At 35.6% G+C, this 18,675-nt stretch overlaps 1 protein-coding gene across 4 annotated transcripts in view; it reads left to right on the top strand.

Moving 5' to 3' along the window:
• The window catches only part of nek7 (NIMA-related kinase 7), a 65,046-nt gene that overhangs the window by 35,251 nt on the left and 11,120 nt on the right, over positions 1 to 18,675 (top strand). For all 4 annotated transcript variants that reach the window (XM_015355610.2, XM_006634872.3, XM_015355609.2 and 1 more), the window contains 2 exons: positions 1,674 to 1,781; positions 7,280 to 7,374. In XM_015355610.2, the coding sequence (XP_015211096.1) occupies positions 1,674 to 1,781; positions 7,280 to 7,374 (203 nt within the window). The remainder of the gene's footprint in view (positions 1 to 1,673; positions 1,782 to 7,279; positions 7,375 to 18,675) is intronic.

The raw sequence follows: 18,675 nt of genomic DNA, 5'->3' as shown, positions 1-18,675 counted from the left end.
TTAGTTCACTTCACTTATCAAAAAAACTGAAACTAAGAACAGTATAGTCAAATGAATGTGCAACAGATAATTCTGAACAAAATGATATGCGCTTGTAAAACTCTTCGTCTTATATTTAGGTGTTATATATTTATTCTAATTAAATGATGACTCTGAAAGTACTTCAGAATCCAGGTAACAAATTAGATTGGATTTTTCATTAATATTCATAGCATTTAAAAAAATGAAATTTTCATCTCTTGTGTACATTCATTTATAGGAGCTTTCAAACATTATTTTAATAGCTGGAGCTTCTAAATCCACTGAAACTGTAAGCTCCCTTCTGCTTATTTCATCATCTGTCATGAGCTTTACCATTCCACCAGGTATAGACTGGGGCGCTTGGTGATCTTGTCACAGACGTCTTGTGTGACATTTGTGAGCTTCCAGAAAACCAGTCTGTGCCTTTCGGAGGGCTTGTCCTTTCCATGGGAATCCAGCTGTGCCAGCTGTGGCTTCTGACTCTTGCAAAGAGATCATTTTAATTTACAATCAGGAATGTGGGACCCTACGTATTATTAATTGTGAAAGTCGGCATAGATCATTTTTATCAGAATCACTTTATGTCGTCTTGTGTTCAACAGCTGTAGAAAAATAAAACACTTTAACAAGGCGTGAAATATCAGCCCAGAAGCTACGTTTCTTAACGTCATGTTGCATTCCCAGCCAAGGTTACATGAAAATGTCCACTAACTGTATGGGATAATTTTTTTTTCCATATAACTTCACCTTGACTCATCCAAGTACTAATCAAATTGTATTAAAGAAACTGTGCTTCTGGGTATATTTACCTCCTGAGAAGTTAAACAGAAATAACAAAGGATGGGTGTCTCATTCAATGTGGCAATGTTATTTATTCCCCCAGTGTTCAATTCATGAGCCTCTGATGGTGAATGACTTCACTGGTCACTATTACTGGTCATTCAAATATGTCACAGGCTAGTAGAGTGAAATTCAGTATTTGAAATGGTGTAGAAGTAGCAAAACTGCCACCTTGAATTTGAAGTGCTTTTTGGAAGAACAGCATGTGATGACAAAGTTGTAGTAAAGTAAGATTTTTCTCTAGTTTTTGGAATTAATCTTCCACCATGCCGTTAAAAAATGAAGCTCACGTTTGTTTAATTTTAGTTTTAACAAAAGTAAAACTATACTAGTTTATGCATACAGGTAATGCTTTCATTATCCGTCGTGTCACAGAGGGCTGATGGCTTCTTTTAAAATTGTATGCGGAATCTTTATAATTTGTTGCTTTCACGTGGCAAATGCAATGATTTAACAACTTATTTACACACAAAACAATGTGGTGCGCTTAATGCAGAAACACATGCTTCCAATCACAGAACCTCCAGTTTATTGCTAGAAGCGGGTGTCTATCACTTCCCCTCATAAGTTTGGTTCTTACATCCGACAGATGTTCACACATCTTATCGTGAAACAAATGGTCTCGAAAGTCCATTTTTTTGCTCTGTCAATATTAAGCAGCAGTACTTAACAGTGTATTATTTAAAGTGCATAATTTAGCCTTTGCTGTTGGCTTGGTCTTCTTTGTTTCTGGCTAGTTGTGTACTGTAACAGGGAAATATGGTGTTCAGTTTGCATACTCAATCATGCTTTTCTTTCTTTATTCTTTATAGATATAAAACCAGCTAATGTGTTCATTACTGCCACTGGGGTAGTAAAATTAGGAGACCTGGGACTTGGTAGGTTCTTCAGCTCCAAGACTACAGCAGCACATTCTTTAGGTAAGGAAGCATTTTAAAATGTTGCACAGAGTAGACGGACGATTTAATTACAAAAGCTGGATGTGTTTCATTATATCACTCAGACTAAAAACATGTGTCTGTTATAAAAACCTCCTGCAGCCCTAGGCAAACCTTACAAACCAGTGCTGGGTATATCCATTTCATTGAGCAGTTAAGGCTTTCCTGTTGCCTTGACCTCTGACCTATTCACAGATGATGTCTGGATGTAACAAGCCTGGCCTTGCTACTGCTGTACAATTTTGATTGCACAAGAGTGCAATAAAGCACCATGCAGAGGATGATGAATGGCTACAAGCAGATCTCTTGCTGGGCTGACCTGTTGATCCTTCAAGGAATAAGAAACTGTTATGACATATGTTGATTTAGTTTTATACATTTAAAATATCTGATGGGTAATAAATATGGGATGGCATTGATATAATTATTCAATAAGTTTGATGAAACAATAAATGGGACATTGTGTCAAATTCTATTATTGTTTATATTTCAGATAACCCGTTGTTTAAAAAGAATTTAAGATTTTTACAGTTTGTTAACAACCTATTTTAGTTGCTTTATGACTGTGTGCATTAGAAAAAATTCACTATGTGGGTTCCATTTATCTTATGGCCATCTCATCACGAAGTTTCTATCATTTCAAATGTGTTGTTTTTGTATTACATGTGTAGAATTCACAAAAGTTCAAGATCTAGAAAGTACTTACTGATTTATGAATAGTTTATAGCATCTCCACACAATCTTTTCTTTTAAAAGCAAACTTTTGCCAACCTTGACATAAAATTTGGGTCCATTTTAATAGAACTTGTATACATTTTTTTTCTTTATTTACTGTACAATATCAAGAAACCAGTCTGACCTTTGTCAGCTCGCATGTGTGGAGAACATTTTATATATCAAATTATGTAGATGTCTCTGTTTTTCACATATCATTTCCCTGTTTTCTGTATGGGGAGAATTAAACATTTGCAGATAGTCTAATTTGTGTCACTTTGTATGATCTTTTTCCAGGTGGTACCCCTTTGCCATTAGATAAAGGCTGTTTGTTTTTAATTGTGGTCAGGTCTCTGGGACAGTGTTTTTTTATTGTGTTAAAAAGATTAACTCCTGTTAATCTTACAGAACATTATCTGATAAAAAAGAAACTAATTTGCTGGTGCAATAAAACTAGAGAACATAGCTCCCTCTTCTGGTAACCTCGGTAGATTTTTGTGCTCTGTTCCAAAAATGCATTTGTGTGATGCATGATGATTCAAAGCTCGGTAGTAGCTCATGAAGTCATTTTAATAAACTTGCTCGATTAATTTGCCTTTTAAAATGATTTGCCCCACAGTAACTGATCTGAGGTGGATGAACTTTTCATTTTCTTAAAGGACAACCTCTTTTTTAATTTATTACAAAAATGTATTTTAGTGCCAGGTTCAAAAGATTGTGTGCATTTTAAAAATCATTTAGGCTACCGTAAAGTCCAAAAAAACTCTGCGTTTGAATTGTAGTGGTTTGAGTTTTGGCTTATAAATAAAATGTTACTGCTTTTGTTAATATATAATATAATTAATATTTTAATGTATTGAAGATTTTTTTTATTGGTTTCTTAATTTGCCTATATGAGCTTTGGCTTTAACTTGCATCTCATCCCAAAAATATATGACGTTATTAGCTGTGCAGATCCGTACCTAACAAAATATTTTCTATTCTTTATGTATAGAAACCCTTTTAGTAGCTCTTTAATGTTCTTCTTCGCACCTCCACTCATATACACTTTTTTATTAATACAAAACACAGGCTGAATGGCCTTAAAAATGACTTCTAATCATTTACGTGCATCTTCCCTTTGTTGCTTTTGCCCTTCTTGGAACAGTAATTTGATAAAAGGTAGATGTTTTAACGTACACAAACACATTTGGCTGAAATGGAACATCTAATTTTTGTGTGTGTTTTTTTTTAAGAACCGATGGCTTATTGTAAGATGCAGTCTGTGCTAAGCTGTGCTGTGCAGGGGTATGAAATTCATGAGTTTCTACATGGCAGGTTAAATTCACCCAGGGGCATAGAGACCCTGTATCTGCCTTTCCCTTTGGGCGAGTAGACTAAAGCCTCTCTCTGCAGGGGGGCTGACAGTTTTAGCTGTAATGAGACAAACCTCCACTGTAGAACACTAGGGTGTGTAGTGTATGGGGGTCCAGGAAGCTGTGCTATGTGCCTGTCAATTCTCTGCTTTAGAAGCTGAGTCTTACCCTTTTAACTCTCTCTTTCAGCATCTCAGCCGCCTGCAGATACAAACTAAAAAATCTTACTTATCTTAGCATTTTGAGCCAGGGGCTTCTTCCCCTTTAAATTAAGGGAGGAGAAAAAAGGAACAAAAGAGAACCGTTAGAAAAAAATATATTCATGAAAAAGAAATGATTAAAAACAGAGTTAAAAATCATTGGTAATCCAGGATCTATACATTTACATTTAACAACAGAAATTAGGAAAAAACCTACTAATTACCTTAAAGTATTATCACCGCATACATATTCCAGAGTTAGAATGTAATTGTGTTTGATTATCTTTTATTACTTTAATTGATGGTAGCTCCTTTCTTGGTCATAATAAGCGCTTAAAAGATGCTTTTTATTGATTACAGTAATTTTGGTTTAGAAACAAGTCCCATATCGTCTACCAAGCTGAATTCATTGTATCACTTTTTTTCATTAAATTAAAACTCTCCACAGAGTCATCGGTGTGACGCGTTGTTCTCATTTCCAGAAAATACATCATTGTCGTTATAAGTAATAAGAATCAATCCCAACATGTATTTCAATTATTGGCATGAATAAATAATGTTTTAATTAGGTATGCATATAGAATGTGACTAGCTTCAGCTTTTTATACAATTATTTGCATAAAGAAAGAGTATTCTTTTTAATCGTGTAATAATGAATGTTAAGGGACTTTGTTCAAGCAGTACCAGGAGACACTTAAATTTGCAAAAACTTTGCATAATGACCAATTTGAATAATGCTCTTCAACTTAATATGGTGTCGATGAGCATTTTTTTCTGTTAGATTATAGATCATATTTTAGCATAAATATAGATCATATAAAAAAATCTTGTTTTCATTGGAAACAAGTGTTAGAGAAGAATTAAAAATATTGTACACATTTTTGGTGCTTCATTGCAGTCATTAAAGAAGCAGTTTGGTGATACTTGATAATTCCTTCAGACTCAGTTCAGGAGCTGTAAATTGATTCTCTGTGTATTCTTTATCATAAGAGGTTTGAAGGGTTAATGTTGAATAATTCTGTTTCTCTGAACAGTGGTCTTTATTTTTCTGTGCTGTGCTTTATATCCTAGTGCTGTTTGTCTTTGTATTTCTTTCATTTGATGGCCACATGAGATTTTATTCAGTATTGAATTTAAGGTGTTGTACAAGGGCTAAACTTTGTAAACTGCAAGCATTTATCTGTATTTTTCCTATCATCAATCTTTCACAGTCTTGCCCACCCCCCTAATGTATCTGAAGGCTTCTTTTAGCTGCTGATAGGAATTTCTTTGCTTTCGGTAAACTAGGAACCTTCAAACTTCAGTGTTTTACCTGCCCCCTGTGGATTTCCTACAGCTGCCTGCCTGTACCTTCCTCACTGCCAGTTATGTGTGTTTCAGTCTTTTTGTAATGAAATGGGTGTATCTTTAACTCAGGTCTCATCCTAAACTTTTTCCTATTTTAAAACCCAACACAGACTTAAGGGGTATTCTTAAGTGCCTTCCTTTTTCTCCTTTACTGATCCAGATGTTTTTTCATTTGTAGAATTCTGTTTGTATGAAGCATTATATATTCTAAAAAAACTGTGGTTTGTGTGTGTTTGTTGATTTGAAAAATGCCAAAGTGGTTGGTTATACTGTACCTTTCACAAAGAATTAAATAAGTTAATTATTGATGCATTCTCTTCAAATGAAGGGAAGTATCTGTATTTCGGGCATTTCCCTTCCCAGTTCTTTTGTACATAGCATCAGAACTATGTTTTTATTCTATTAATTGCAACTACCAGCCATTAAATTGAGTTCAACTCTAAAAGTAACATTTTAGCCAAATGCTGTTCAGTTTGTGTTACAGGACTATGAGTGTTCAATCACAGTATTAAGAGTGCAATGCTCAATTGATTTAAAGAAGACAACACAACAACAACTTACAGAGGAACAAGTATTAGGTTTATTCCATGCTGAAAAAAAGAAGAGAGAGAACACAACGTTTCGGCCGTGGAGCCTTCTTCAGGTGTCACACCTGAAGAAGGCTCCACGGCCGAAACGTGTTCTCTTTCTTCTTTTTTTCCAGCATGGAATAAACCTATTACTTGTTCCTTTGCAGCCTATGCATGCTGACGCAGCTACCCACCTGAACAACTTACAGATCTCATAACATTTGTTCAACATATTAGGACTGAAAAAGTCAAGGCAAATGGTAAACATGCTTTAAACCTGTGGTTGGTTGTTTTGTGCATATCTGAATTTCTGTTCTCTAAATATTTTAATTCTGGTTGAAGCATGAAAATATCCAAATGAAAATAAGGTCCAATCTTGGAAGCCCATTGCACCTTCTGGTGGTAGAAAGCTGCTACTGCAAGTGCATAGAGGGTGTATGTACTGTATAGGTTTAGTAATCTTGTATTTTCATCTTTAAAGGTGATTATTATAAAATTGCAAATCATTGACGAATGCATTTTAATTTAAAAAAGCCAAAGCCCTTCTTAAGAACACTAGAGGTTACCACGATTTGGAAGCCATTTGGTCTGTCTAGCTCATTGGGTTGAAAGTAACCTTCTGATCTGAGCATTTCATCCAGCCAGTTGAAAGAAGCCAAATTTTATAAAATGACTGCATAGCATGTTCCTTCCTGGATTAACCTTGAAGAGTGGAAGTGATTTTCCCTCATACAAATTAGGATATTACAGAAATCAATAAAAATAAAAATCTGCCTCTTAAGGCATTATCACAAAAGTGCAAAGAAGTGCCAGAATGTGCCCTGATCTTGAATAACTAATAACTGATCATTTCTGTTTGTTGTGGAAATGTATCATGACCACATGATCTCAGAAAGCATTCACATAGCAAAGGGTTTGATTATTTTTTTAAAGCTAGATTGCTGATCTTAACTTTCCATTTCTTTCCATGGGATAGCTGTGCATTTTCAGTGACTTATTTCACAGCATCTTAAAGTTTATTTTGGTTAACTACTTCCACAATTTCTCAACATACTGCAGATGGACATTTCTGAAGAAATTAAAGCTGTGTTCTATCCCAATTTTCTTGGTTTAGCATGCTTGAGTATGGAATAGTAAGTACTGCACATCTTAAGATTCTTGAAGGTGCCTGTTTTTAAATTCAGAGTTTTAAATTCATTTTTGGTTTCAATTTCAGGCATATAATAAGTATATAAAATGGCTTTCTGAACTATGAGTTCAATAACCTGACTTCTGTTTTTCCTTTTTTGTTTCAGTGGGTACCCCTTATTACATGTCTCCAGAGAGGATACATGAAAATGGATATAACTTCAAATCTGACATTTGGTCACTAGGCTGCTTGCTCTATGAGGTAAACTAAAATACCACCAACTCAGATGTATGGAGGCTTGTTCGTTTTATAAGATGCAGCGCTTCCCATAGAATGTTTTGGTATTTATCATTTAATTAAAGTATCACTTTTTCATGAGGTAAGCAATGTAAAGAGGAAACCTGTAGTATATTTGACTTTTGCAAGAAAATTAAATTGACATTTACATATGTTTCAGATAACAAATACAGTTTTGCTAAGAAATTATATACTGCGACTCCAGTTCTTTCTTTAGAAAATACGTAGACAGTGTTTTAAAATTGTACAGAAAAGTAAAACCAGAAGCTGGAGAAAGGAAGAACTATGTTTTTCTTTTCCCCTCAAATATATCTAGAAATACATTTGAAACTACTTGGCAAAGGTCATTTGGCTCTTACGATTGTCTGTTTATCTCCATTTTGGCAAAGTATCTGCTTACTCCAATAGAGGATTGATGAAGCTGGTGTGTTTCGCTGGTAAACTTTGCATTTATTTAGTAAGCTAATGTTGCTAGTCTTTTAGTGTATGGTATCCTACAGATTTATTCATATTTCCAATGGAAAAGGTACAAAAATCATTCTATAACTTAAACATGCATTGATTGGTTAATGTGTCCTGCTGAAACAATTCAAAGTGTGTTATATTGCTGTCTTGATTATTGCATGGAGCAAAGTCTTATCTGTTCAAAGTAAATTTAGTTAAGAAAGCATGAGTGAGTTTGATTGAGGTTTGGAGATTTAGATGACCAGTCAGGAACATTTGGTGTGCAATTGACCATTTCTGTGTTGATTTGGATGTATACTTTGGATCATAGGTATACTGGGGTGTCCATTTTCTAGAATCTTGACCCTCCCTCCCCCGACCTGGAGATAATTCACAACCAGCATAAGTTTTTTTTAAAATCAACTTTGCCTTTGTCATTAATGACATTACATTGAGGAGCAAGCCCCAGAACTTCTATTTTAGTTTTATCTGACCATATAACATTATTCCAATTGTCATTGAAATTGGACAAATTGCAGTTCAGATTTTATGGTTCTTCCACATAAGAGGCTTTTTATATGCAGTGCAGTGCTGAATGTTGTTAAATTTCAGTTTGGACACTTTGTATCCTGAAGGTACCAGGCTGACTTAGAGGTCCCCAACTGCTGCCCCTTGTATCCTCTTCTTGATGGAGTTGACTATACTATGAGTCTTAAGTTTCTTATTCCTGAACAATACAGTGTAAAGTAGTAGATTCTGCTTTTTGCGGATTCTATTGTAACAATTCCCCAACTTCTGGTGGTCAACAACCATTTGTGTTTGGTGCAATGCTTGATGGTGCATGTTACTACTAAAAGATTTCCTTGTGTTACCACCTTTTATACCCCAGTAAAACCTATATATGAGGCCTCGATCTAGTTCTGAAAGAGTTTATTTCTCCTTCCAAAGAGCAGAAGGCTATTATAGAGTTGTTTAAACTGCATTTTATTTCAAATCATATGTAGAAGTGTAAATGTCACTCTTATGTTTTCCGTAATTAAGTTACAAGACAAATGTCTTTGTACTTTGCACTGGTATTACAATTACAGTAAAACATTTTTACATGTGCTTCAAGCAAGACACACAATCCACTCCCAATCTATTATGTTTTTTTTCTTCTTGTTTCATCAGGGTTAAGGAAAAAAACCTGAAGGGTATTGTATATAGTTTCAATCTGGACTGCCAATCCAAGATAGATTACCCTTTAATTTAAGGCTATTCTTTTTCAGAAATACACACATGGAATGTAGAAATTGTTTATTTTTTATTTCTTGTAGTTCATGTCTTGCAGTCAGGTGATTGAGAGTCACTGCAGTATGTAGAATGAGGTATCGTTAAAATCAAAGTAAGCACTAGCAGTGAAAAGCTAAGAAGGTAAAATGAGTAAAAATCAAATAGGCCTATAACACAAAACAAAAAAAATAATGACAAGTTAATACTTGATGTTGCACTTGAATTCTTCATCAATTTTTGTAATTACAACTCCTAGAGTACCTCAGACTGAGAACAGTAATTCAGATTCAGTGTTATACAGGGACTTCTCATTACTTATTGGTTTCCTATAATGTAATAATCTTGCGTTGTGCTTTCTAAAAGTTAACACAGGTTAGACAAGTAAATGAACACAAACTGAGCTCTGGAACTTACCACAAACTGCACTGTTGTGGCAGTAGACCTGTTTTAACCTGAGAGAATACATGACTTGAAAATAAATAACTACAAACTCATGAGATAGGGTTACAAACACATACAGCTCTTTTGTAGTTACAGTTGTATGCAAACGTTTGGGCACCCCTGGCCAAATTACATGTTTTGTTGATTTTGTAAGTGAAAAGAAGTTAACACAACCTCTGCAGTGACTTAAACTTGACATATTCTGTAAATTGAAATGCACGGTTACTATTTATGTGCTGAATTTAAAAGATTAAAAAATAAATAAAACCATAAATGTGGCATGTGTTAAAGTTTGGGCATCTTATCAGTCAGTATGTAGTACCACCCCCTTTGGCAGAAATCACAGCCTCCAAATGTTTCTTGTAGCCAGCTAACAGTGTTTCTATTCTTGCTTTAGGAATTTTTTTCCCATTCTTCCTTAGCAGAACGCTTCTAGTTCTGAAATATTCTTGCATGCACTTCATGTTTGAGATCTACCCACTGATTTTCAATAATATTCAAGTCTGGGGACTGTAAAGTCCATTCCAAAACCTTAATCTTTCATTTCTTGAAGTAGTTCATGGTTGATTTTGAGGTATGTTTTGGATCATTGTCTTGTTGTAATATCTAACCTCTTTCCAGCTTCAGTTTCTTCACTGACTGTGGGACATTAGCTTCCAGGATTTGTTGATAGTCAGTCGAATCCATTCTTCCCTCTACCCACACAATATTTCCTGTGCCACTGGCTGCCACACAACCCCAAAGCATAATAGATCCACCCCCATGCTTAACAGTTGGGAAGGTGTTATTTTCTTCAAATGGTAGCCAAATAGTTGAATTTTTACTTCATCAGACCACAGCACGTGGTTCCAAAACGCCTCTAGCTTATCTAAGTGTTGTGATGCATGTTTCAGACATTGACTTTTGTGATGAGATCGCAGGTAAGGTTTCCTTCTGATGACTCTTCCATGCAGATCATGTTTATGCACGTTTGACCGGCACCACTACTCCTGTGCCAGCAAAACCTTCCTGCAAGTCCTTTGCAGTGATTCCTGACCAGTCTTCTAGCAGATCTATTGGAGATTTTTCTTGGTTTTCCAGATCTTGTCTTGACTTCAAGAGTTCCCCTTCACTTCCATTTCTTAATGATATTTCGGACAGTGGGAATTGTAAGCAAGAAGCGTTTAGATATCTTTTTATAGCCTTCCCCTGCTTTGTAAGAGTCAATTATCTTTATTTTCCAATCCTCAGTCTGCTGCTTAAAGGAGCCCATGTTTGTTGAGTGTAAGCTCAACACCCTGAGAGGTTCAAAGAGTCAGAGTTTTTTGCAATTGTCATCACCCGACAATTAGATTCAGGTCTAACGAGTCAATTAAGTTCTGAGACCTTACAAAAAAATAACACTAGTGGATCAACTGGAAGAGTGCCCAAACTCTTGCACATGCCACATCTACTGTTTTATTTTTTTCCAATCTGTTAAATTTAGCAAGTACATAGTAACTGTGCATTCATATTTGCGGAAACATGTCAAGTTTAAGTTTGTTCGCTGCAGAGGTTGCGATAACTTCTTTTCACTTGGAAAATCAACAAAACATGTAATTTGGCAAGGAGTGCCCAAACGTTTGCATGAAACTTTCTTAGTTCACATGCATTTTTGAACTGAAACACAGTCCACTTATACAATTAAGACTATTAATATGTATAGAGAATTATCTCAACTTAATTGCTGATCAGTTTGTTTCCATGGGCGTATTTTATATTTTTCTAATTTACATATGGAATGTTTTCATTTGCTTTGCCATGTCTTAATTCATATGAATTGTGTGGAGGTCAGTTTTGCCAACAGTAACAAATGACGTTTTTTCAGAATGACCCAAATAAAGGCTTAACTGTTTCATATTTCTAGCTAAGAAATATTGAAATGTATTTACTATTTCCTGCAATTGTAAATATAATTCTTGTTTAATTGTATAGTTATAATTATATCAATGTAATTATTGTCTTTAGTCATCATAAAGTGGTGTAATGCAGTTGTAATTGATTGTTTAAAAAATATACTTATTGCATTAAATGCTTAGTTTTAAAGGAAGAATTTCATTTAGCTTATAATTTATACGTTCTTATGACAAGATTGATGCCTCTCCATTAAACTAAATTGCCTTGTGCAAACACAGCATCTTTTAGCTCACAACAGAAGTCTAAACATTTCAAAATATCCCCTCCAGCCTCCAGCCGGTATAATGTTCTGATAGTACACAGTACCTGGTTAGTTGGTTTTCTGTTAAATTGTGTTGTTGCTGTAAAATGTCTCTCTTTTGTTCCGCACAGGAATCCTGTTTAATATTCTTTTATGTTTGTGTTGTTAACACTATCTAACAACATGGAAGAAGATGGAACCATGTTTTCATACAGCGTCATAATCAGCAGGAATTGATGTTCATGGGTAAATGCTATATTACTTAGAAGCTGGCCTACTACAGTAAAGGGAAACCCAAGTGCTTGAAGTTTAAACTAGGGTAATCCGTTGGCTTTAAACAACTTTTGAACCCTTAATAATCAAAATAATAAAATAAAGTACAGCAGGCTCTAAGGCAATAGGTTGCTTATTCCGAGTCACTGATTTCTCAGGCGCTAATGGTTTCACTTTCCTTTCTCCCAGATATATGCTACTAATAGGGTGCCTGATTAGTGATGTGGGGATTAGTGGGGGTGGGGGGGAAAGTAAGCCACAAGTTAGAGTAGGACCAGATAATGTGGTTCCGTAAGGTTTAGCCATTATGTAGATAGCACTGTGTCAAATCATGTTTTTGATTTCACTCTTACAGTTTAAATGCTCCAGTCGGTTTACTATAGCTATATTTGCTGTCGACATACCAGCCTGCTCTCTGCCTTGGCTTAGTGTATCATTAGGCTACCTATCATTTTAATGTCCTTTTTGTCAAGTAAGTTGAAATAACATTTAATTTCAATGAGCACGGTTTCTGAATGCTTGTGTAAAACGAAACAAACCTTTTGAAGCCAAACAAATTTTGAATCCTCTAGTTTTGAATACATCTTCTATTAAATGTGACATGATTTTCCAAGGAGAGCCTCCCAATTTGCATTTTCACAAGAGAACACTGGAATGTATTACTGTAGGTAAGCAGATAGGCCTTTCTGAACTCATGCACAAAGGAATTTTCATCCCAGAAGTTTCGGTGTTGGTTTTATAATCCCAAGAAAAAGGTCATAGTAAGCTAAACAGATGGTACTCAGCGTGATGTACGATTCACAAGAACTGTTTTCATGGCTTACTGTCTATAATATATATTAAAGACAGACAGTAGGCAAATTGATACATTTGCATTTATTTGGATTACATGTCCTTTGAAGTCACTTTAAACTGTCTTAATAGTACTTGTTGAAATAGCTTGAGAGGAGTATCCTGGTACAACAGCTGTCTGTCAGACTGCTTCAGATTTATATGTACATAAACCATAAAATCCTGCTTAGATTTTTTTTACCCTAACATGAATCTATCTTCTCGTTAATTTTTTTTTTACAATTAAAACTAAAATTGTTTAGCTCTCTGTTTACAGCCACACGTTTTGAATGCTGGTTTCCGTTGGAGATTTAATTGAAATCTGCGTGTTTGTTTAATTAGGAACCTAATTTAAAAGGGTGGGGGCTAGGAGTGCCTTTAAGATTGTTTAAGATTGACCTGTTCAGATTGTGTGTTCTTTGTTTTACCATGTGTTTTATGCATTCCACTGACATTTGCATCTAAAACACAGAAGTGATCAGAGAGATAGCTGCACCCCTCACAAATAATTTCAGTGTGCAGAATTGCATACTTAATCTGCATGCTCTGAGATTTTTATCTTTTAATCTGAATTCCTTAGTAGTTGTTAACCAATCAGTTGTTTAAATGAGGATGTGCAAGTAAAGGGATAACCTTGTTTTGTATATTCAAATGCTCGATGTATATTTGTAATTTAATTGCAGTATCTTCCAACATAGTGATTCAGCAACAGCACTTTTCCAACCTGCATTTGCACGTTTGCTTTGCCAAATCCGATTCTCGTGTTCAAAATTTTGGGCTCTTGATTTCAAAAAGTCTTCATTATTTTACAAAACAGATGCTAAACCAGAAGTACAATGGAATTGAAAGTTAGTAATGCTCCAGTATCTGAAAATGTGTCTGTTGTTTTTTTTTTAAGACAAATGCTTCAGAGTTAGGAAAACAATTGGAAATGTTGAAAAACAGATCTCTGTTAATGCCTCATGACAATTTCTAATGTGAAAATAGTTGAGATGGAAGTGGTTATAGGTTCTTAGGAACTTCTTGTATTACGTAACATGGACCTCATACAATCCCATCCCAAACAGTATGTATTTGCATTTCAGAACCATGACATGTATTAAAGAATATTAAAATATATTAATTTCAAGATGCTGTATAGGCAGGTGACAAGACATCTTGAGCCTACTCTGCTTACCTGCTCTCCTCTTTCAGAGCAGATGCATTAAGTATTATGTTCTTAATTACCATTGTTAGCTATGCTACTCTAGTCTGAGGTTTTATTATATTTTTGAAGAATGAGTTACTCACATTTTCAAGGATAAATCTGATGCAGTTATCAATTAAAAACTGCTGCATTCATTTAAGCTATACTGGTATTTACAATACTGATACTGATATTGACTATCCATTGAAATGAAAACAAAAGCTTTATAAATGTAGTTTTCATTAAAAAATGCCTTAGATTTTATAGTTCTGAAAGGTTTTGTGAAAGTATATTATGAGAGAGAAAATATCTGCTTCTGGAATAAGGTGCTGTTCTGCGATTAGAGGTGTCGTTATTGTGGAAATGTCTTTGGAATGTGGCTGATTAAAGAAACTGTATGTAATGGTAAAAAATTGGGCATGTAACGTTTGTAAAATTCGATCCCATCAGAATTCATCTCTTGGTGGTTGATATCCTTTTGTTTGATTGTCTTGCCTTGCAGTTACAGCACTTTGTAGCATATAAGTAATTCAATTGTTCTTTTACACAAGTTGGTCTCTTTTTGTCAGTGGATATCCTCAAACGAAATCTTAAGTCTCGGAAATCATATGTATTTTTAATTACATCTTGCTGCACTTTGGGGGGGACGTTTCCTTGATAAATACATCATGAAAGCATAACATGAAGGCGTACAGGATAAAATAATGATGTTTTTTTTGCATTGTAAGTATTTGATTTTCCTTGCACTCTTTTGTGACCTTCACTCACTTGAGGGGCAAAAAAAAAGCTTTAATTGGCATGTGAGGAAAGAACTAAAAAGGATCAATATTAATTAAGCTAATGGCAGAATAATTTCTCCTACACAGGACCTTTACATAGGGAAAGGAGATTTTACACATTTGCTTTGTTGTTCAGAGCAGCAGTTGCCTCCTCACGAGGTTGTAGGTTGGTAGGGTACAGTAAAGAAGAGAGTGTGCCACCACCAGCCCTGCAGACAGACAGCAGGCTCTTGTACCTCAAACAGCCCAGGAATACTAATCAGGAGGAGTCAGGCCCCGGAGGTCAGGGAGCAAGTCAATCATTTCAGCGATCGTCTCAGTGTGGAGGATCAAATTAGCCTGAAAAATTCAGCGGCTGGGAGTAGAGGGCGAGCAGCTGTCAGGGGCAGGAGCGAGATGCACTAATGAACCAGATGAATAGTGCAAAAACTCGAAAATAAAAACAGGACAGTTGACATTTTTCATCTGTCAAAGCAGAAGATGCATGAAAATACAATAGTCCTTGTTTAACCCTTTGTTGGATATGTTCAGCATTTTATCTGAAATCATTTGCCAACCCCCACCCAGCATCTCTGCACACACTCGCAGAGACACACACCTTATGTAAACAGAGCTTTCCATTTCAGTACAGTTTACTTAGGAGTATATCTATTTTTTTTCCTCCAAAATAAGAGTATGCAAGTCATCTTCCAGATGTTAAAAACAAAGCCGCAAAGTGCAAAGCAGTGGGTATACTTTATGGAAATCAGTGCATTTTAAGTTTAACAAGGGTGATGAAATCTCTAGAAATGACCAGTTCCATCTCGATTTCTGCCAAACTTTCCCCGTGAGCCTGCTGAGGATCTGTAATAAAAAAAATACTGTATGCTGTCAAGTAAAAATGCCTTTAATTAGTTGTTGCACTTATTACTGTCATCCAAAGGCACATTGAAAGAGTTTTTTAGGACTATAAAAATAGTTGAAATTTGCTAATGTGACAATCCAGATACATAATCACATTAAGTGGCCACAATTTTTTTCAATTTTTTTGGTTCCTTTGGTGTGTCAATGAAGTTATGTAAAAAAAAATCTGGTCATACCGGACCCACGCAAGACTTGGTAGAAACAAGAAAAAAACATTTCAGATTTGTTTTTCACCATGTTTCTCCATGTTTGCTATCCCTATATTTCCAAAACACTAAACAGTATTTCACTTCAGTGTTTGAGAAACTTTGAATGGCAGTAATATAGCTGTCTAGATATGCTTTGCCGTTCCTTACAATTTACCAGTTGGTACAAACATGCATAATTTGGGCATTTTATAAATGAAAAGATTGCATATTTGTAAAATGGAAACATTTCTAGTGGCAACAAACACCCCAATTAACCTTACACCCGAAGAAGGCTCCACAGCCGAAACGTTGTTTCCTTTCTTCTCTTTTCAGCATGGAATAAACCATTACTTGTTTCATTGCACCTTAATTAACTGTATTTGAAATAGCATTTTTGAATTTAATGGTGGGTTGGTAACCTTGGTCTTAATATGGAGACTGAATTTTTAATTTAATTCAGAAATTGTTTTATACCATGTGTACCCATTGGAATATACAGAAATGAAGGAACAGTTTTGTGGATTTTGGTTTTGCAAAATCAGGGCTGTCTGTACAAAATGTAAATTCCATCAATGTCTTTCCTTTCAGCTCCGCCAGGCTTAAGGCTTGTGTTGGTGGAGTAAGAGTTAACAGTGCATTTTCACCAGACAGATGAGAGCCATTTTCAGCCTGTCCTGTCCCTGTTGAAGCTCAGCGAGTAGCGCAGGATGGGCTAGCGTGTTTCACATACGCTCTGCCTGTCTAGGGATTGTACACATTGTCCTTTCAAAATCAGAATTATTAGCACATGTAGAAAAGGGTGAGTGACTCTGGGGCAGTGGTGCTCTCCATGCAGTGTTCACATTGATGCGCTTGAGGGATTCAGTAGCTCTTAGACATAATTTCAGCGATGCGGCTGTTGCTGAGCCTAACATCAATACATCTCTAAAGTTAAGAGCCCACAGCTCTTTAAAAATGTTTTGAAGGCATTTCCAACGTTGTTTTACTTGGTATTGTGCCACGTTTAATAATTAATGTGCCAAACGTGGTATGCCACATAAGATTTTTTTTTAAACAGGTGCTCTGATAACTGCATTGGGTCTGCATTGCTTTTTGTTTATACCTCAAGTATATGTTTTGAATCTCCTGGATGGGTAACATCTATAATGTTTCCTGTCCTTTTTTGTTTCATCAGCAGAAGACTGTACAGTTCTAATAAGCATCTCTGGCAGATGCATACAGCTAATTGGGTTCCATGCAATATATTGTCCCCAAGAAGCGCACTGTAAAGCTGCAATTAAAAGAATGCATTTTTAGAATAAAGTTTGAGCTGAGCGGTGCCTACACATTTAAATGATGTTACTGAGCACCTTTTCCAGCTCTCCTTGTGTCGTGTGCAATGCATAGGTTCATCTGCTGGGTGCTGCATCGCACAGTAGATTTGTTGAGATAGTGGAATATTCCTTATCGGCGATTTGTGAAACTTTCAGCAAGAAATACATTATTAAGAAATGGAACAAGTAATAGGTTTATTACTCACAACCCGGTTATTAAGAAATGGTTCATTTTAAAATGAAATGCCGCAGATGAAAAGCAAGCATAACATATGGACTGGACTCACAGGTGAGAAGAAAAAGGAGAGACCATGAAAGTTTTTTTCCTGAACATCCTTCTGTATATGATGTAACCAGTAAAAATGACCTATCTAATCAAATATGCTTTAGTTTTATTCAGCACCTTGATTAATTTTAATTCTCATGGAAATTAGGGCACATCTTAATACCAAAATACAGTAATCTTGTGGGCTGCAACTGAGCAAGAATAATGGGAACAAGAGGGGTTGTTTTAACAGTAGGGCGTAAGCATAAGGACTTATTTTACAACCAGAAAGCCTGCCAAAGTATTCAGAGTTCACTTTTGAGTATTTAAATTTGAAATAAGGGTGTCTGAGTTGGAAATATTACGTAGAAACAAACAAATATCAGAATATAATTAAATATGATTGGAAAACTTGCAAAACCAGGCGATTAACACTTCTAAAAAATACAAGCTGCTACTTTTAACACCTGCACAGTTATACTATAACTACTATAGCTTGTATATAACTCATCAGGTTTATCTGAACCTACAACTTGTTTAGGAGCTAGCTGAGGCGCTTTCGGGGGGATTAAGAGACTTTGAATTTGGCTGAGTTTGTGCTAGCTTCAGAATGGTTGTGATGTGAATAAAAGTCATAAATTATTATTGTCCTCCTTAGTTTCTAAAGAAGTTAGTTTGGTTTTAGGCTTAGTATGTGCATCCTTTTAGGGTGTTTAGCATGTTGGTAATAAAGCTGCATTTGGTAGACCAACAATTCAAAACAACTGGACCTTCTATCCAAATTTATGACCAGACAAGATTTAAACTTGCTTATCTCATTCAACTACTCTCTCATCCTAGCTAGAGTATCTAGACTGGACTAGAGGATATCTTACATTGTCTGCTGATGATAGAGTAGTAATTCTCTCCTCCACCAGTAGAAGGTGGGACTATGGATGGTCCCCAGAGTGGCACAGACAGCTTTAACATCAGAAAAAAGATTAGTCTTCATAGAGTCCCTGAGGCTGCCCACAATAAAACCCCCCTGCGAGTGTAGTTGTGCATCAGAGTGCCATTTTAGTTCCCCTGATGATTGTTTGCAGGAAAGAGTGATATCTGCAGTAATGGTCTGTGAGGTAAGAAGCTGTTACCTGGCTTTGTTAACCTTAGTGTTTAGGGTGCTCAGCTTTATTGTTGATGAACTACATTTCCTGA

This window comes from Lepisosteus oculatus, chromosome 9 (genome assembly GCF_040954835.1).
Source record: "Lepisosteus oculatus isolate fLepOcu1 chromosome 9, fLepOcu1.hap2, whole genome shotgun sequence".
NCBI classification, from domain to species: Eukaryota; Metazoa; Chordata; class Actinopteri; order Semionotiformes; family Lepisosteidae; genus Lepisosteus; species Lepisosteus oculatus.
Note: the sequence above shows the minus strand (reverse complement) of the source record. Positions and strands in the feature narration are given on the sequence as shown.